Consider the following 18,721-nt stretch of genomic DNA (forward strand, 5'->3'; position numbering starts at 1 on the left):
TATATTACATCGTCACTTTTATCCTTTTTTATTGTCACTTGTGCTAAAAAATTATGAAAAAAACATAAAAATGATATTTGCTATTTAATTATGTATTTCTGGTTGTTAGTTGATTATTCCTAGACAAGTTCTCACCATACACTTGTATTGGTCCCGTCGTTTGCTGTATGCATTCCTCTAGGCTGGGATGCTGCGCTCTGCAGATGAACTCTGCTCCATCATCGTCTATGGATGGTGTGAGTGTTAGGCTGACGGTGCAGATGTACGTGCGGTCAGGCTGCCTCTCTGCAGTGGGTGTAGTTTTCCCTATTTCATCCTGATTTCCCAGCTTCTTCTTGTACCAGGTCACAGTGAGATTATTGGGGAAATATTGGGAGATTTTGCACTGTAATGTGGCCTCAGTGTCCACAAGGAAAACTGGTTTCACTATTTCTTCAATGACTGGACGCCAGGGAAAATCTGGAAATAAATCACACAACAATAACTAGAATTGTCTCTTCAGGGCTTAAGGCTGCTTTACACGTTACAATTAATCGTGCGATTGTATTTGCAATCGCACCCACCCCCATCATTTGTGCGGCACGGGCAATTTGTTGCCCGTGTCGCACAATGTTGTAACCCCCCGTCACACGTACTTACCTTCCAAACGACCTCACTGTGAGCGGCGAACATCCTCTTCCTGAAGGTGGAGGGACATTCGGCGTCACCGCGACATCACACAGCGGCCGGCCAATCGAAGCGGTGGGGCGGTGATGAGCAGGACGTAAACATCCCGCCCACCTCCTTCCTTCCGCATTGCCGGCGGGACTCAGGTAAGCTGTGTTCATCGTTCCCGGGGTGTCACACGGAGCGATGTGTGCTGCCTCGGGAACAATGAACAACTGGATGTCCGATTTTTAGAAAATGAGCGACGGGTCAACGAGCAACGATAAGGTGAGTATTATTGCTCGATCACAGTCGCTCGTAGCTGTAACACGCTACGATATATCAAACGAGGCTGCATGTGCGTCACTTACGACGTGACCCCGACGACATATTGTTAGATATATCGTAGCGTGTAAAGCCCACTTTAAGAAGATGAACTCTAGTGTCATCTATTGGAAGTAGCAATCCTAAAAATCAAAAGTGGCCCTTTAATGAGCCTTTTCATATGACTTAAGGGTACTTTACACGCTGCGATATCGGTACCGATATCGCTAGCGATCGTACCCGCCCACGTCGGTTGTGCGTCAAGAGCAAATCGCAGCCCGTGGCGCACAACATCGCTAACACCCATCACACCGACTTACCTTCCCTGCGACTTCGCTCTGGCCGGCAAACCGCCTCCTTTCTAAGGGGGCGGTTCGTGCGGCATCACAGTGATGTCACATGGTAGCCGTCCAATAGCAGAGGAGGGGCGGAGATGAGAGGCTGGAACATGCCGCCCACCTCCTTCCTTCCTTATTGCCGGTGGACGGAGGTAAGGAGACGTTCGTCGCTCCTGCGGTGTCACACATAGCGATGTGTGCTGCCACAGGAACGAGGAACAACATCGCTACTCACCAGACAACGATATTTGGTGTTTGGACGACCTCTCCAAGACCAACGATTTTTACCACTTTTGCGATCGTTGAAGGACGCTCGTACGTGTCACACGCTGCGATGTCGCTAACAACGCCGGATGTGCGTCACAAACACCGTGACCCCTACGATAAATCATTAACAATATCTCAGCGTGTAAAGCCCCCTTTAGGATTTATGCCAGATCACAACCTCAGTTTGCAGACATGGTGTTTTGGGGTGATTACCCCTTTTCAGTGCAAAGTATGAGAAGCTATAGTGGGGTCTAGAACTGATGATTTAATAACTGATGATTTATATGGCAAAAAAATACAACAAACAAAAAATAGTATTCGTCCTGTAGAGAGAAAAGATAAAATCAAGTCCTCTCAAGGAAATAACTTGTAATGTCTGACTGACCTTCATCAGGAATCAAGTGCAAAGTGCATCTGTCATCAGATTTCATAATCCAAATTGTGTACATTAATAGATCTCATAATGATTCCTAATAAAGCCTAATGAGACTGGTGTACTTACTTTGAAAATCCATGTCAGAATGCCTGGATAATCATGATATTATAAAAAGCATTTTGTGAGTCCAGCTAAAGCGTGAGAGCTCATGAGGCCATAAAAGTGAAAACGTTACTAGTTTTAGACGTGTATGGAAGAATAAATAAAAGCCCTTGTTTTCACTCTTTTTGCAGCCCCTGTGAGCTATGTAATTTTTTTCACTGTTTATACCAAGTGGATACCTTGGCATTTTGTGACTTTACCACCTTTGGCAAGTGAGTAACAAGCGTGTCTCTTGTTGTCTCATAGTCTCATAGTCATGTCTCATAGTGTCTCTCCTCTCATCCTGACTTTGTATAGCTGTAAAGGGGGAAAAGCGCAATAGGGTCTTACCCGGTATGAGGGTAATTTCGGACAGCAGGAGAAAAGCAGGTTTAAAATACCGCGCCAAACCACAGGAGTACAGATGAAGTTAATAGATCTCTTTTCTTTATTTTCACAGGTCTACGCGTTTCAAGGACATATCCGTCCTCTTCCTCAGGACAAATGCAGAGAATACCTTAAGAATACATTTGTCCTGAGGAAGAGGACGGATATGTCCTTGAAACGCGTAGACCTGTGAAAATAAAGAAAAGAGATCTATTAACTTCATCTGTACTCCTGTGGTTTGGCGCGGTATTTTAAACCTGCTTTTCTTCTGCTGTCCGAAATTACTCCGATTTGGCGGGACTGCTGCCTTCCACGTTACTTTCATGCTGTCAAAGGGGTTGTGACTGTCACAACCACATCAGGTGAGTGTCCCTTCTTACATTCACCTCCCATTGTTATACCGGGTAAGACCCTATTTGCGCCTTTCTTCCCACAGCTTTACTGCTTTCTGGTATGAGGGTAGAGAGACAGAAAGAGATACACTCACCTGGTAGGGTTGTGCCAGTCACAACCCCCTATGATCGCATGTGAGTGTTTTTATGTGGTTTAGCAGCGGCCCCGGAAAGCAGGTTATCATATAAATCAAATAGAAAACCGGTTTTAAATGCCGCGCTAAAAAACACAGATGCTGTAGATAAAGAGATTTCCTTTATTTCACAGTTCTACGCGTTGTGGTTTTTAGCACGACATTTAAGACCGGTTTTCTATTTGATTTATATGATACTCTCATCCTGACTGACAGCTGTGGTGGAGAGTCATCAGTCGAGGGACAATGAGGAGCGGTCAGTCAGGTTAAATCAGCAGAAGGGAGGAGGGACACTGAGAAGTTGTTAGTCAGGTTAGGTCAGCAGAGTCAACAACAGGGAGGAGAGACACTGAGGAGCTGTTAGGTTAGGTCAGAAGCAGGGAAGAGGGACACTGAGGAGCTGTTAGGTTAGGTCAGCAGCAGAGAAGAGGGACACTGAGGAGCTGTTAGTCCGGTTAGGTCAGCAGATTCAGCAGCAGGGATGAGGGACACGGACAAAGCCATTACCACACTCTGTCGTCTAATTACTGGTGTGTACAGGGTTTTACCTTTTACGCGGAGATCCTGGTTCTGAGGAGATGTCATTGATTCATGCTCCCAAGTCACTCGCACTCCGGAGGTGAAATGATCCAAGGGAACTTCACATTCACTTGTAGCATTAAATGTCTGTTCACCGTCCGTCTGTATCAGTTTTCTGGTGGAAGGTATCAGTTTAATTTCTTTGTACATCCAGGTAATCTTAATATCTGATGGGTGAAACTTTGCTAATCCCATGCAGCACCGCACTCTGCCTGCTTTATTGAGTGTGAACGTCACCGGCTTCTCCATCTGTGGAATCACTGGGAGGAAAAGAATAGACATATTATAATGAACAGAACAAAAAAGATTTATTACTAAATAATTCATGCAATTGATCTCCAGTTCGGCAGAGGATGCAGGGAGCAGTGATGGTGGTGAGCGGCACTACATCCGGTGCAGCTCCCTGAATGAGTGAAGTACAGAGATGTCAGTGAGCGCTCCTCACCTTGGGATCAGCATTTCCAGATGAAGCCCCATAAACCCCCACAGCCGTACAGCATCTTCCAACATAAGAAGATGGAGTATCCGGAACGTGAACTTGCGTTTTCTCCTTTAACTTTATCCTATCATCTCTAATCTTATATGAAAAGGGCTTTTCATTGTGAAAGTGCCTGTCCAGACCAAACCTTTCTACATATTCAGTCTTTATATCCTATAAAATTACGCTATAATCTGTCAAGAAAACCTTGTAAGGTGTACTTTGCACGCTGCGACATCGCTACTACGATATCGTCGGGGTCAAATCGAAAGTGACGCACATCCGGCGCCGGTAACGACATCGCAATGTGTAAAGCCTAGATGCACCGATAAACGATCGCAAAAGCGTCGTAAATCGGTGATCTGTGTATCGTCGGACATTTTCATAATGTCGCACCAATAGGAGATACCATGTTGTTCCTCTTTCCTGAGGCAGCACACATCGCTGTGTGTGACAACGCAGGAGCGAAGAACATCTCCTTACCTGCGTTCACTGGCAATGAGGAAGGAAGGAAGTGGGCGGGATGTTTACGTCACGCTCATCTCCGCCCCTCCGCTTTTATTGGCCGCCTGCCGTGTGACGTCGCTGTGACGCCGCACGACCCGCCCCCTTAGGAAGGAGGTGGGTCACCGGCCAGAGCGACGTCGCAGCGCAGGTAAGTGCGTGTGAAGCTGCCGTAGTGCGACGGGGGCGGGTACTATCGCGCTCGGCATCACAAGCATCGGCCAGCGATGTCGCAGCGTGCAAAGTACCCCTAATAGTCATAGTATTCAATGTCATTGTAACTTCCAGAAAAAGCAGTGGTGTGCACAGACACCTGTAAATAGGCAGCAACACTCGTCACAATCTGCCCGTCCTGCACATTCTCCATGTTGCTAGGGATGATTAGATTTTTCCTTACTTTATTATTATATTTGGTGTAAAATCTTCTGCTAACCTCTCATCAGGGCTTTTCCTGTGCTCTGTTCTATCGCATCCTTTAGGCTGGGGTGTGACACATTGCAGATAATTTCGGGGTCCTCAGGCTGAGATGTCGCTAAGAAGGATAATGAAGCCAAGCAGGAGTAGGAGTTGTCCTCTGATTTCTCTGATGCAGAAGAGATTTTGTATGTGTCACCCCCACATTGTGTCACAGAGCCCCCCGTCTTCTTGTACCAGGTCACCGTCAAGTTATCTGGGAAAAACTTTAAGATTTTGCAGGTGACTGTGGTCTGTTTGCCCATTTGCAGAATCAGAGGAGACATCTCCACAATTTTTGGACACCATGGATAACCTAAAAATATTAATGATATAATTAGACAAATATTATCACATATTTATGGTAACAATTAGTGCATACTTGTTCTTTTTTAAAGAGGTTCTGTCATGGCAAGAATCACCGTCCTTGTGCCTTATGTGGAATTATGGGCATCATATAGGGGTCCCTAATCTGTATGTGTAGTGCATCTGAGTCATCAGGAGCTACAGGGAACTGCATCCTGTCAAAGATGCAGGACCTACCCCCAGGGATCCAGAAGACCAGTGCCAGTAACTCTAAAACACACATATAATCCCTGTTTTCCCTTCCCCAAGAACTGGTGACAGGCTAGGGTTGGACCCAATGGATGGCCACCTAGGGGTGGAGCCGATCCAGTCCACTAGATGACAACCAGGGAGGAGGGGTCAGACAGTCATTAAGTGGAAGTGAAAGGAGATGAACGCAACCGTACTGACGGGAGTGTGTAACAGTGACCTGTCAGGCTCTGGCATGTGGTTGCCGAAGGAGTACGATGGATTACTCTCGGAACCATAGCACCGACGGGGTACAGAGCCCTAGGTCAGGCAAACGCTCCAGGCAGACCTGATAAAATCTGTAAGGCGAGGGGACCATCCAGGACCTCACCGACCGTAAATTCCGTGGCACCAGCAGTGACGGGAGATCCTGAGACCGGAACAGAGCACCGACCCTACAGGGTTCAAACTTCCGGCCGTACGGACTAAAGACTGAAAAACTACCAGGAGGGGACCCCCAGACGCTCCAAGCCACGGGGACCCACCAACCAGAGACAGGTGCAGGGGAAAGAAGCCACCAGGTCACCACACCGGCACTGGGACTAAGGGGACCAGTGGTGAGGACCAGCCTTCTTCGAGTTCCAAGCCATAACAACGCTGTGAGTAAAGAAACCAGTTACACTGCAATCCCTTGTGTGGCCTACCTTCTTTCCACGCCTAACTCCATCACCTACCCCCTCGGGCCTGGCCCTACTTGCGAAGGGCCCAACATCCAGGCTGCCATTAACATCAGCCCCAGTGGTGAGAGACTGTGCAGCGGCGGCTCCATCTACCTAGCCTCAACCCGCAAGTGGCGTCACGACAAAACCTTTATTATTATTTCCCTGTACATAACCCCTTTTAAGCGACTCCCAGGGTCACGGAACCAGGCAACGGCCACCCAGTGAACTGTCCCAGTAAATATAAGGCCCGGGACTGAGTACCTCATAGCCCTGGGGTGAGTCATATGCGCTGTAAGTAAGAACTGCTGTGGTGGTATTGGCCTCATGTTTGTCCATTCACTTGAATGGCAGTGGTTATGTTTCTGAGACAATACAATTTGATTATTTCCAAAATGTGTCAAGCCCCAACAACATAGTGATATGAAAAAGGATTTAACGCTCTTCTATAAGACCTGGAAACAAGGATCCCTCCTAATTTCTAATATTATTTCTAACACAGACTTGTCAAAATGAGCATTAACATATGTGCAGGCGTTACACTGGATCGTCGTCTCACCGTTCTTCCCTACACACATCTCTCGAATTTCTTCCTTGTCCATTGTTTCGTGTTTCCAGGTCACTTTTATTTTCCAATCTTTTTGGTTAAAGATCTCCCCCGGGATGTTACACTTTGTATTAATGGAGAAGGTGCCATCAGGATTATCGGTGGTTTTCTCCTCTGATGGCTTCTTCTCCTGGGATCGGCCACAGCTCCATATGATCTTTATGTCTTTGGGATAAAAGTTTAGAAGTGATAAAGCTGCGGTCACATCTCTGAAGTCAGTGATGGAGACGAGCTGGATGGGACGCTCAGATGTTGGCTTTACTGGAAGAGAGAAATAGAGAATACATCTGTAATACACAGAATATGTGTAGATGATTTCAGGGTCTACAATATGGACTTTTGCATCATATATATTTGTATGTACTAAATTGTCATCTTGTGTACAATGGACAATCCCATTACTGGGTACCAATGATGTAAAATTTTAGTTCTTGGCAGCCTGTGACTGCAGCGCAGATCCTTCATTGTATGACATGGATATAGACATCAGCACTGGATGATCAGGAGTCCAGATGATCGGGGGTGCGGATGATCAGAGGGTGTGGATAATCAGGGGGTGCGGATAATGAGGGGGTTTGGATAATCAGGGGTGCAGATAATCAGGGGATGTAGAAGATTAGGGGGTGCAGATGATCAGGGGATGCGGATGACTAGGGAGTGCGGATGATCGGAGGGTGTGGCTGATCAGGGGGTGTGGATGATCAGGGGATACAGATGATCAGAGGTGCAGATTATCAGGGGGTGTAGGTGGTTAGTGGGTGGATGTTACTCGGGGGCCGGGATCACACGCACTCCTGGCCTTACCCCTGACTTGTAGCTGTCCCGTGCTCCTCTCCGCCGGCCGCTCAAGGCCGGGATGTGTAACTCTACAGATGATCTCTGAGCCTTGGTCCTCCAGTGTTGGGGTGAGCGTTAGACCCGCTGTACAGGTAAATGTCTTATCTCGCTGCTCCAGGGATCTGTGGGGCGTTATCTTGTATTTCTCACACGTCTTGATTATTTCCTCATTGCCCTTCACTTTCTTTACCCATTTCACAGTCAGATGATCGGGGTAAAAGCGTGAGATTGTGCACTGGAGCTGTGCCGGGCTGCTCAGCATCAGACTCGGTGCGAGGATTTCCCCCAGTTCTGGAGGAGACTGAAAACCTACAGGAAGATTAAACATACAAAACTATCAGCCAGCCCTATAACCTCATGTTTATGCACAAAAAGTGTGTGTCAGCTAAAGTGCCTGTAATAATACAGATTAAATAATGCAAAGGTGAAGATGTATGTTTTAATAAGGTCCAATATTCTTATTGCTGTCATAGCTCAGTTTTTCTGAACCAAATCCTTTTCCTAGACCTAACAGATACGGTAATGCGCTGATTGCCCCCGCACTTGCCAATATTTGGGAGCTTACTGCTGAATGTTTGCAGCACTCCATGTAGAGGTTGACTCTTTGGGTTCAGATGTCAGTTCTTACGGATAATTTCAGTCTATGTAGGAAATATTTACCATAATTTATTTTATTTGCATAATTTTGATATTATTTCTATTACATTAAAAAATAAGATCGTGAATTTGAAAGAGAATGAATCAACAACTTCGCATTGTGTTATGCATTTGTAAAGGAGTGGAGGAGCTGAGGACAGTCCTCCTGAGGATCTTATAGTGATATAAGGCATTGTCATGTTTTATATGTGGCTTTACCTAATTTGTGGCCTGCAGCACTCAGCCAGTAAACAGGGTTAATTATTCGCCCATGGCAGGAGGAGTTATGTGGGCAAAGGAAATGCCTAGGCAGTTACTGGAAAGCCCAGAAAAGGAAAGGACCTACGTTCCTATTGTTCACAGGCCAGCATTGTTTTCAGGGTGTTGTATGTGAAGAAGGAAGAACACACAGGGATAGCAAGTTCTATGGTGAATAATGGCCACGTCACACTAAGCAACATCGCTAGCAACATCGCTGCTGAGGCACGACTTGCTAGCGATGTTGCTGTGTGTGACATCCAGCAACGAGCTGGCCCCTGCTGTGAGGTTGTTGGTTGTTGCCGAATGTCCTGGACCATTTTTTAGTTGTTGCTCTCCTGCTGTGAAGCACACATCGCTGTGTGTGACAGCGACAGAGCAACAACTGAATGTGCAGTGAGCAGGGAGCCGGCTTCTGCGGAGGCTGGTAACCAATGTAAATATCGGGTAACCAAGAAGCCCTTTCCTTGGTTACCCGATATTTACCTTCGTTACCAGCGTCCGCTGCTCTCACGCTGTCAGTGCCGGCTCCCTGCTACCTGCACATATAGCCAGACTACACATCGGGTAATTAACCCAATGTGTACTCTGGCTAGGAGTGCAGGGAGCCAGCGCTAAGTGGTGTGCGCTGGTAACCAAGGTAAATATCGGGTTGGTTACCCGATATTTACCTTAGTTACCAAGCGCAGCATCGCTTCCACGCGTCGCTGCTGGCTGGGGGCTGGTCACTGGTTGCTGGTGAGATCTGCCTGTGTGACAGCTCACCAGCAACCCTTGTAGCGACGCTCCAGCGATCCCTGCCAGGTCAGGTTGCTGGTGGGATCGCTGGAGCGTCGCTTAAGCTGGGTTTACACACTGCAACATCTCAAACGACATCGCTGTAACGTCACCGGTTTTGTGACGCAATAGCGATGTTGTTTGCGATGTTGCAGTGTGTGAAACCTATCAGCGACCTGGCCCCTGCTGTGAAGTTGTAATCGTTACAAATCGTTCAGGACCATTCCTAGGTCCTTTGTTTCCAGCTGTGCAGCATGCATCGCTGGAAAGTTTCAGCGTGTGAAAGACTTTGCAGCGACTTTGTTAGCAACGTCCCTTTCAAAAGGCTGCTTATCAACGTCCCCAACAACCAGCTAGGTCGCTCTGCAGGTCCGGATCGCTGTTGCGTTGTTGGCCAGGTTTGCCTGTTTGACAGCTCACCAGCGACTTAGCAGAGACTTAGGGAGGTCGCTGTTACGTCACAAAACCGGTGACGTTATAGCGATGTCCTTTGCGATGTTGCAGCGTGTAAACCCAGCTTTAGTGTGACGGTACCTTAAGTATCACATGGCAGAAGGATCCTTATCTCAAGCAAGTGGGCCCTACAGTAAATGTTATCTATGCTAGATAAGAAGTGGAGTGAAGCCCAACCTGAGGGTCATAAGAAAGACTGTGGCCTACAGAAAGTGTTAGGCCGGTTTCACATTTGCGTCGTTTTGACGGAAACGGAATCCAGCACAGGTGCAGTACAGTTAATTTATTTACACTGGAAGGGCGACACCATGCGGGTTGTGTGCTTCATACACTACCGCATGTGTCCACATGGTGTCGCGCTTCCACTGTAAATATATGAACTGTACTGCATCTGTGCGGGATTCAGTTTCCATCAAAACGACGCAAATGTGAAACCGGCCTTACCTCTACTAGATAAGAAGTGGAAGTGTAGCCGACCCGAGGGTCATAAGGAAGATTGGGGCCTACAGCAAGTGTTATCTATAATAGATAAGAAGTGGAAGAGTAGTCCTACCTGAGGATCAGAAGAAAGACTGGGGTCTACAGCAAACGTTATCTCACCTAGATAAGAAGTGGAAGTGTACCCTGACTTGAGGATCATATGGAAGACTGGGGCCTACAGCAAATGTTATCTATACTAGATAATTGGAGTGTAGCCCGACCTGAGAGTTATAAGGAAGACTGGGGCCTACAGCAAACGTTATCTGTACTAGATATGAAGTGAAAGTGTAGCCTGACCTGAGGGCTATAGAGGAGAAGATGACCAGGTGGGACTAGTTCTTCTACATGGATTTGAAGATGCAGCAGCACACCAAGGGGCATGTGGTCCACATTAATTGGAATTTGAGTAATAGTTATAGTTAATAGAAATAGTTGTGATTGTTCGTGGCCACCCACCTTAGGGCATGTGTCCTACTCAAGGAAAGATGGAGGTTCCCATTGTGATCTGACTGTTGATTGTAACATGTAATGGAAAAAATGTACCGTCAGGTGCAGCTGTGAAGCTCCTGCCTCTGGATTGTGCAAACAAGATGTATTCTTAAAGTGTCATGCCAGCTATCTAATGTATATACCTTTCACCAGTTTGGTTAGTAAAAGAAAGTCTATTTTTGAACTCATTCATCTCTACTTCATTGGGTCCTGGCTGCCAGGTCAAGCAGCAGTATGCGGTCTGCAGTGGCAAATCGCTAAGGTAAAAGCACACACCCAGAAAGGATCTCTATTTTTCTATAATGTCCAGGGACACTGAAATAATCCTCAACCAGGGTGGCCACCAGCATTACACATTAGATAACAAAATGGGGAGTATGGAAAAATAAAATGGTTGTTTGTGCTGCACACTTGGACAGAAAATACTGTCGTGTGAACGAACCCGAAGAAGGAGCATTTCCTGAAGCAGTTTCTGCTTGAAAAACTTAAAAAAAAATTTAATTTTCAAAAAAACTGCACATTGCCTAAGAATGTGTTCACACTGAGACTATTTGCTGAGTTTTTGGAGCTGAAACACTTCTAATATATAAAAAACAATCCTAGTAATAAAAAAGGGGGTTAACAGAAATATTGGCTGAGTGGTGTAAGCTGAGTCACGACTTAATTTTCCACATGCTGTTTTTTTGCTACTTTTTCGGCATCGTTTTCCTTTTTAATCTGCATAATATAACATGATTAGTTGAAGTTTTGCTATGATTTTATTACATAATTCCCCCATTTGATTTTGTTATGCTGCTTTTTATCTTTTTGCCATATTTAATACTTGGGTTTTTTAGTATTGTATGTTACACATAGTCTTCAAGTAACATTGGTCGTAACAATGAGAACAGCCTCATGTATCACGTTACATACTTGTGTTGTCCTTGTGCTGATTAGTCCATTCTCGGTAGGACGGATGCCTCAGTTTTCTGTGTGTTACCGCAGCACACAGGGAATATTTCTCGCTTTCATCCACTTTTCCTCTGAGGCTTTCTGTGGTGCTGATCACATTATAGGTGCCATCCTGGTTTTCTTGCATGAGGTCTATAGATTGCAGGGTCTGTGAGGTTCTACTAGAAGGAGGTTGAAAGATTTCCCAAGTTACTAAGATTTCCTCAGGATAGAAATGATCCACATTCAGACTGAAGCTGCCGTCTGCAGAGGGGGTGATGTTCCTCAGCTTTGGATGACCTGAAACAACAAGAAAAAGTCCTAGTTATATTTGCAGAGAATTGAATATGGACATAAACATTTGGAATCAATTAAAGGATGGCATTAGAAATAACCAATTACTGTAAAATTGTTAAAAAATATCAATAATGACAATGTATTGAGGAAATTCTACTTTGGAACCCATGTTGTTATGATTCAGAGACCGAGGAGGATCAAAAAATGTGGAATCCCAAAAAGTAACAGAGTGGCTGGAACCTTAACGGACTGCAGACCTAATCCTGCCACACATCTAGAAGTAGCTGTGGGACGAGTCTACGATGACCTAGTCGTCTCGACACAGCCTGAGAACTAAATATTCTTACAGATAGAGATATAAGAAAGCTAATCTGCCTCGGAACAATCCCCAAAGATATAGATAACCCCCCACATGTAAAGACTACGGTGATATCGGAAAACACAATACAAAGCTAGAAAAACAGATTCAGCAAAGGTGAGACCCACACTATCTTTATAGGAAAGAATAGGAAGGAGCCGCAGCCGTAAACAACCTAATAAATACCAGCATGCCTGATATGGAAAACCCCTGAGGCCACTAGGCTTCTCCCCCACTATATCAGTACTCTGATGTTACTGGGATCTAAAAACACTAATATAGATGAGGGACTGAATTTAATACCAAGCATGACAAAACACATTGCAGAATTATGGAGCTGGGTATACAGACACTCCCAGCAGGGAATGATCCAATTCCACCAATAACTCCACACAGACAAAATAGGAATCAAGCATTAGTATCAAAGCATAAAAAACAACAAGAAAGTGGAAACAATAAGCAGAGGTACAAGACCACTTATCTGAGAGGAGTTCTGGTAGTGTGCAGGGCTGGTTTCAGAAAGTCCTTAACACCCAGGATATCCATTGAGCACCGGCAAGTAACAGGAGAAAACTGCTCAGTTATATAGTCCAATCTGAAAAGCCTGATTGCCAGTCCTCTACAGGTGTGGGGCTCTCATTCCACAAGTCAGGTGCACCGCCAGCACTGACCACAAGAGGGAGCCCCATACTGGAAAATGTATTCACAACACCATGTATTATGGAACAACAAGGAAAGAAATGTCCAGCAAACAACTATGGGGTTCAGGACTACGTGTTTCAGCTGTTAAGTCTTCCTCATGGTCTGAGATCATAAGGAAGGCTTAACAACCAAAACGCGTAGCCTTGCCTTTGACTGCTAAAATTTTAGGCCAGTTTTACTGTTATCTTGATTTTCACTACATGGAATAAAAGTACATTTTTAAAGGATCCTGGACCCCATAGTTGTTTGCTGAACGTTTCTTTTCTTTTTCTCAGTGTGGTGAGCTCCCACCCTGTCCGTGCCTCTATTTCTAGGCTGAAGATGGAACTTATCTAGAAACCTCATATTTAGTGCACTGGCATTTTTCTCTTCTTTACTACTTCATGTATTACAGAAGTTCAGAAAAAGAAGTGAGGGAGTCGAAGTCGGAGTTGGAGCCGGAATCGGGGAAATTGAGGAGTCGGAGTTGGAGTCGGAGGTTTGACTTACCGACTTTGCAGCCCTGAGTGTCAGGACTACTTCTGATGAAGTTCACACATTGGGCTCTCCACACAACGCTGCTTTTGATTTGCTCAGACAAGCTCGGGCGTGGACCAGCTGTGCTTTTACCAATCGGGCTTGCAGGAGTTAATTTCTGCTAGCATGTGGATTACTGCTTGAGTTACCTATCACAGTCACCTCTGCCCTTTTTAAGATGGTGGAGTCTGTTCTCCCATGCCAGTGGTAGCTTCATGCAATTCCAGTCTTTGTACTGTGTTATCCAGTTGCTGGTGAACTTTTGTGTGCTGTTTTGTGTGTTGTGGAAATACTCTTGTCTGATTATTTCCTCATTTCCTTTAGTTTCCTCGTTATCACGTATTTTCTATACCTCTGTGAGTGATTGCTGTGAGTTTGAGTTTTGTTTTTCCCCCGTCTGTTTATTTGTGTGGGGTTAATCACTCATGTCCTGGCCCTCTCCTGGGTCCAGGGAAGAGGGCCACTAGACCAGGGTTCGGAGCTAGGGTTAGGATAGTGGCCCAAACATCGTCGTCTTTGAGATCAGGGTCAGTTTAGGCTCCCCTGTTGCTTGTGATCCCGTCACACCCTGTGACACACTCAGCCACTGAATCACTTTTACTCTGTTCTTTAGAAATGCAGCAGATGTGTGGTTTTGATCATTGTTATGTTAGAAAAGTGCACATCTACCAAGAGTACGGAGTGATGGCGGCATCTTCTCATTTATGGGCTACAAAAATGTTCTATGAAACTCAGTGTTGTCAAAATTTATAAATTTGTTCTTGTGTGAAGTGAGATATGGATTAAAATATTATTTTTCAGTGAGAGGTGTACTCATTTATGCTGAGCACTATACATAGAATAACCCAACAAAATATCTCAATACATATTAACTACTTACGTTTCTGTCTGTATCTGTAGACATAAAATGAAATGGTCCCACCTGCTAATAGCACACATAGTACTACGGCAACGATTGCAAAGAGATAATTACGCTGCGAGTCTGAAACCAAAGAAGAATAGATCATGTATAAAATGTGATAAAGTAGAAGCAATGATATGACAATGGCTCTTCAGGGATAATAAATCAGTCACCCAGCGCTCTCTGTAAGGTGATATGACTTCATAATCTCGGAATTTAACATAATTACAACATTTTCTCTCCTGGCGAATAATAATTCCCAAATGTAATTTGATCTGTTCACTTTGCTTTTTGCAAACTGTCCACTACTAAGGTCAGTGTTTTGTACTCACAGATTTGTACTCACCTTTCTGAAGTACGGTCAGGCTCTCCACCTTTGGCCGTAGCAGGGTGTTGTGTTCCACCACACAAGAGACCTCCTTGCCCCAGATCTCCTCCGTTGGGGTGAGATGAAGGACGGCTTCCATGGCTGAGCTGATACAAGTAAAATATATCTTTGTACCGTGTTAGCCAGTAGAGATAAAAAAAAATTGTTTAAAAGAACAGAGAGTCCTCAGTGGTTGATACCTTTTAATGGCTAACTGAAAAGATGGTAATAATTGCAAGTATTGAAAGGAAACTTCAAGTCCCAGAGAGACAGGAGACTATGGGAGTACAAACTTATGATGACCTTTGACACATTCAGAGAAGGAATGAATGTGTCTCATGGATTCATGTCTTTTTACATCAGTTAAAAGATGTGCTCCTCTGACCATCCGAGCATGTCACAGCCCTGGACCAGACCCTTATCAAAGGACAATAAAACTTTCACACTGAACTGCATCAGTATTTATGGCTAGAACAGCTTGTCCCCCTGCCATAGAGATAGTTCTGTTTCATATAACTTGTTCTTTTTTTTTTTTTTTTTTTACTGCACTATTCTAAGTCCTGTTGTGTATAAATACGTGACTCTTCAGATTTTGTGTTATACCATGCCTGATGAAGAGACCTGAGTAGTCTCGAAAGCTTGCAATTATTACCATCTTTTCAGTTAGCCATTAAAAGGTATCAACCACTGAGGACTCTCTGTTCTTTTAAACAATTTTTTTTTATGGCTGAGCTGTTAATTTTCTTTTTTTCTGTTTTCTCCATGGGAGTCCCATCCAAAATCCAATTCACAACAATGGATTCCGGGTAAAATCCTGATACGAGGCAGACTAATGGCTGTTGTACATTCTTTATAAATGTGTGAGGAAGGATGTGAATGGTTGGGATGGCTGCAAATATAAAATTAAATGATTTCACAATCACAACGAGGAGTTCAAAAACGTTTTTAGAAGATGTGATGTTCAGGCATTTACCTTGTGTCGGGCACATTGTCACTGCAGGTTTTGTACTTTGCAGGTTATGTAAAGACATGGCATAATATATGTGTTTGCAAATAGTGATCCATGCTTTTTGTAAACTTCGTAAATGAAAACTTCTGATCATTACTGTGAGGCAAACCCTGGGATATGAAGATGAATTATGACTTCCAGTCATAATCGCTCTCATCACTCCATGGCAGTGCCCCCCCTCCCTTCTTGTTCTCAGATGTCCAGCATCTGTGAAGGTGTCACATCCTAGCAACACATCCCATGGCCATCTCCTGTGATATGGAGATTAGGTGATGTGGGAACAATGGACACAGGATGACTCCCTGCCGTGACCCTGTAGTAGGGGCTGCTATCTAGTTAGCAAGCTTGGAAGTATCCAGACAGGACGACTCCAGTAAAAAATGGTTCATATCTCGCAAGCCATATTTCCGATAAATATGGCAACCATAAAAATGGTGTCTCCGCATGCGGACGATGCTGGCACACCCTTTTTATGGGAGCAGGACCTGGGGAAATACCCCAGGCGTGATATCAGCCAATGGGGAACTAGTAGACAAGTCATGAGTCCTCTCGTTCTGTAGCTAAATTCATAGCTGTCACAATGAGAGCGTCGGCGTCCGCCTACGACGCTCCCAGGCCAAGTTATGGCCATATTCCATGTTGTGGATTTTGTCCATAACTCCAGCCAGGGGTGGAGCAGTGCTCCCTCTGAGGTCACTAAGGTAGGAGGGGACCTGGATTTGCCCAGGTTGATAACCCTACTTCGGCCATTTTCCAGTGTTCTTCTGCTCGGGGGCCTGGTTGGGAAAGACCTGTGAGGGAGTTCCTGGAAACCTGGTCTACAGCGCCCCCCTGTGGCCAGACGCACAAGGTAACTGCTGGAACTGTGTATGCCTGTTTGTAACCCATGCTTTGATTGTAACTGTACTCTGACATGTGTATATTCTGTAGATTCCCTATTGTATATATTGTAGTTTCTAGTGTGCTTTAGGCTGATTAAATTATATAATTAATCTTGGGCTGTTCTGTTATCTCGATCTTGAATCCCACGTCTGTGTGTTCGGCTAATAGTTACCGTGAAGCGGTTGGTGGCAGCGAGTTGTGCCAAGGATTATTGTGGGGAGGCCAGTGAGATTCGGGGAGGTTTTATATATTCCGCCCGCGGAGGTCGGGGGAATATATACCCTACTCTCACCGGGGACCCTTCAATAATCGGCATAAGTAGTATAGCGGCCTCCTTGCTTATTGTCGGGCAATTCCATAATTGGCCTGACTATAAGAGGGGCGCTAGAGAGCGCGTCACGTGCTCTGTCTGTCGGTCGGGAGGTATAAAGGAGGGGTGACCCCCACTTGTTACCCCCCGATTGTGACGTACTGGTAGCCAGCGCGGGGGATTTCTGAGTGACCCCCCCGGTGGTTCGTGACAATTACATAAAATAGAATGCTGTTTTTGGTAGCTTAATTTTGTGCTTATGACATCCTTAATATAATAACTAGAATTCCTGCCTCCCTTTACTTCCTCCCTGCTATTGTTTGCTAAAAAATGTAAAGGGTTATTGCCAATATAATTGCTGAAGGTCAAACCACTGGGACCCCTAGCAATCCTGAGAATGGGACTCTGCAAGGCTTGAATGCAACAGAGGTTTGACATCTGCTCCAATTATTCTTTGTACGCACATACACTACAATTAGGAAAGGGCTGCAGAGGACCGATCGGCTTCCAGAGCCCCAATTTCGGATCACTTGGATTCCAGCAACAATTAGCAAAGATAGGGGATAACTTTTTTAATCACCCTTGAACAGATAAATAAATATGAATTTGAATATTATTCTCAAACAGGGAATTACAAACATAAAAGCTAATAATACCTGTTATTGCTGCAGCCTCTGCGCTGATTTCACACTATTGGTGTTATTGTCACATTGGTGTGATTGTCTCCAATAACTTTTTGACTACCAAACAGATGATAGTGAATGTACAGAGGTTAAAAGTAGAGTTTCTTGGTATATGTTTAACATAAATTAATTTGCATCTCATCTGGTTCCTTAGATACATTTCAACAAGATTGATCCCATGGCTTAACTGTACTTTCTTATCTAAAGTAGCTATCCCATGGATAATTTTATAGTGTTTAAGGTTGAAGGTAGACTTAAGTCCATCATGTTCAACCCATGACCTAACCTAACATGTTGCTCCAAATGAAGGCAAAAAGACCCATGTGGTAGACACATTAAGGGGAAAAAAAAATTCCTTCCCGACTCCACATACAGCAATCAGACGAGTTCCCCGATTTATCGTCCATCACAGAATCTAGTGCACATAACCAGTAATGATATATTTTTCCAGAAAATCATCCAGGCCCCTCTTAAATTTTAGTAAGGAATCAACCATTACAACATTATGTGGAAAAGAGTTCCATAGTCACACTGCTCTTACAGTAAAGAATCTGCATCTATGATTATGATTAAACCTTCTTTCCTCTAACCATAGTGGATGCTCCCTTGTCCCTGTTGCAGGCCTAGGTGTAAAAAGATCATTAGAGAGCTCTCTGTACTGTCCTCTCATATATTTGTACATATTGTAATAAGATCGCCCCTAAGCCTTCGTTTTTCCAAACTAAGTAACCCCAAGTTTAATAACCTGTCTTGGTACAGCCATTCCTTTAATAACCATTGTTGGTCTTCTCTGCACCCACTTTAGTTTAGCTATGTCCTTTTTATACACCATAGACCAAAATTGTACACAGTATTCTAAGTGTGGTCACACTATTGACTTGTATAGGGGTAAAACTATGTTCTCATGACCATCTATTCCTCTTTTAATGCATCCCAATATTTTATTAGCCTTGGCAGC

At 44.7% G+C, this 18,721-nt stretch overlaps 1 protein-coding gene across 1 annotated transcript in view; it reads right to left on the bottom strand.

Annotated features, from left to right (window-relative positions):
- The window catches only part of LOC142246771 (uncharacterized), an 82,557-nt gene that overhangs the window by 30,835 nt on the left and 33,001 nt on the right, over nucleotides 1-18,721 (bottom strand). Inside the window, exons 4-11 of the mRNA XM_075319822.1 lie at nucleotides 14,859-14,981; nucleotides 14,492-14,593; nucleotides 11,721-12,038; nucleotides 7,683-8,024; nucleotides 6,831-7,139; nucleotides 4,999-5,334; nucleotides 3,553-3,843; nucleotides 136-459 (exon numbers count right to left, since the gene is read on the bottom strand). Of these exons, the coding sequence (XP_075175937.1) occupies nucleotides 136-459; nucleotides 3,553-3,843; nucleotides 4,999-5,334; nucleotides 6,831-7,139; nucleotides 7,683-8,024; nucleotides 11,721-12,038; nucleotides 14,492-14,593; nucleotides 14,859-14,981 (2,145 nt within the window). The remainder of the gene's footprint in view (nucleotides 1-135; nucleotides 460-3,552; nucleotides 3,844-4,998; nucleotides 5,335-6,830; nucleotides 7,140-7,682; nucleotides 8,025-11,720; nucleotides 12,039-14,491; nucleotides 14,594-14,858; nucleotides 14,982-18,721) is intronic.

This window comes from Anomaloglossus baeobatrachus, chromosome 7 (genome assembly GCF_048569485.1).
Source record: "Anomaloglossus baeobatrachus isolate aAnoBae1 chromosome 7, aAnoBae1.hap1, whole genome shotgun sequence".
NCBI lineage: Eukaryota > Metazoa > Chordata > Amphibia > Anura > Aromobatidae > Anomaloglossus > Anomaloglossus baeobatrachus.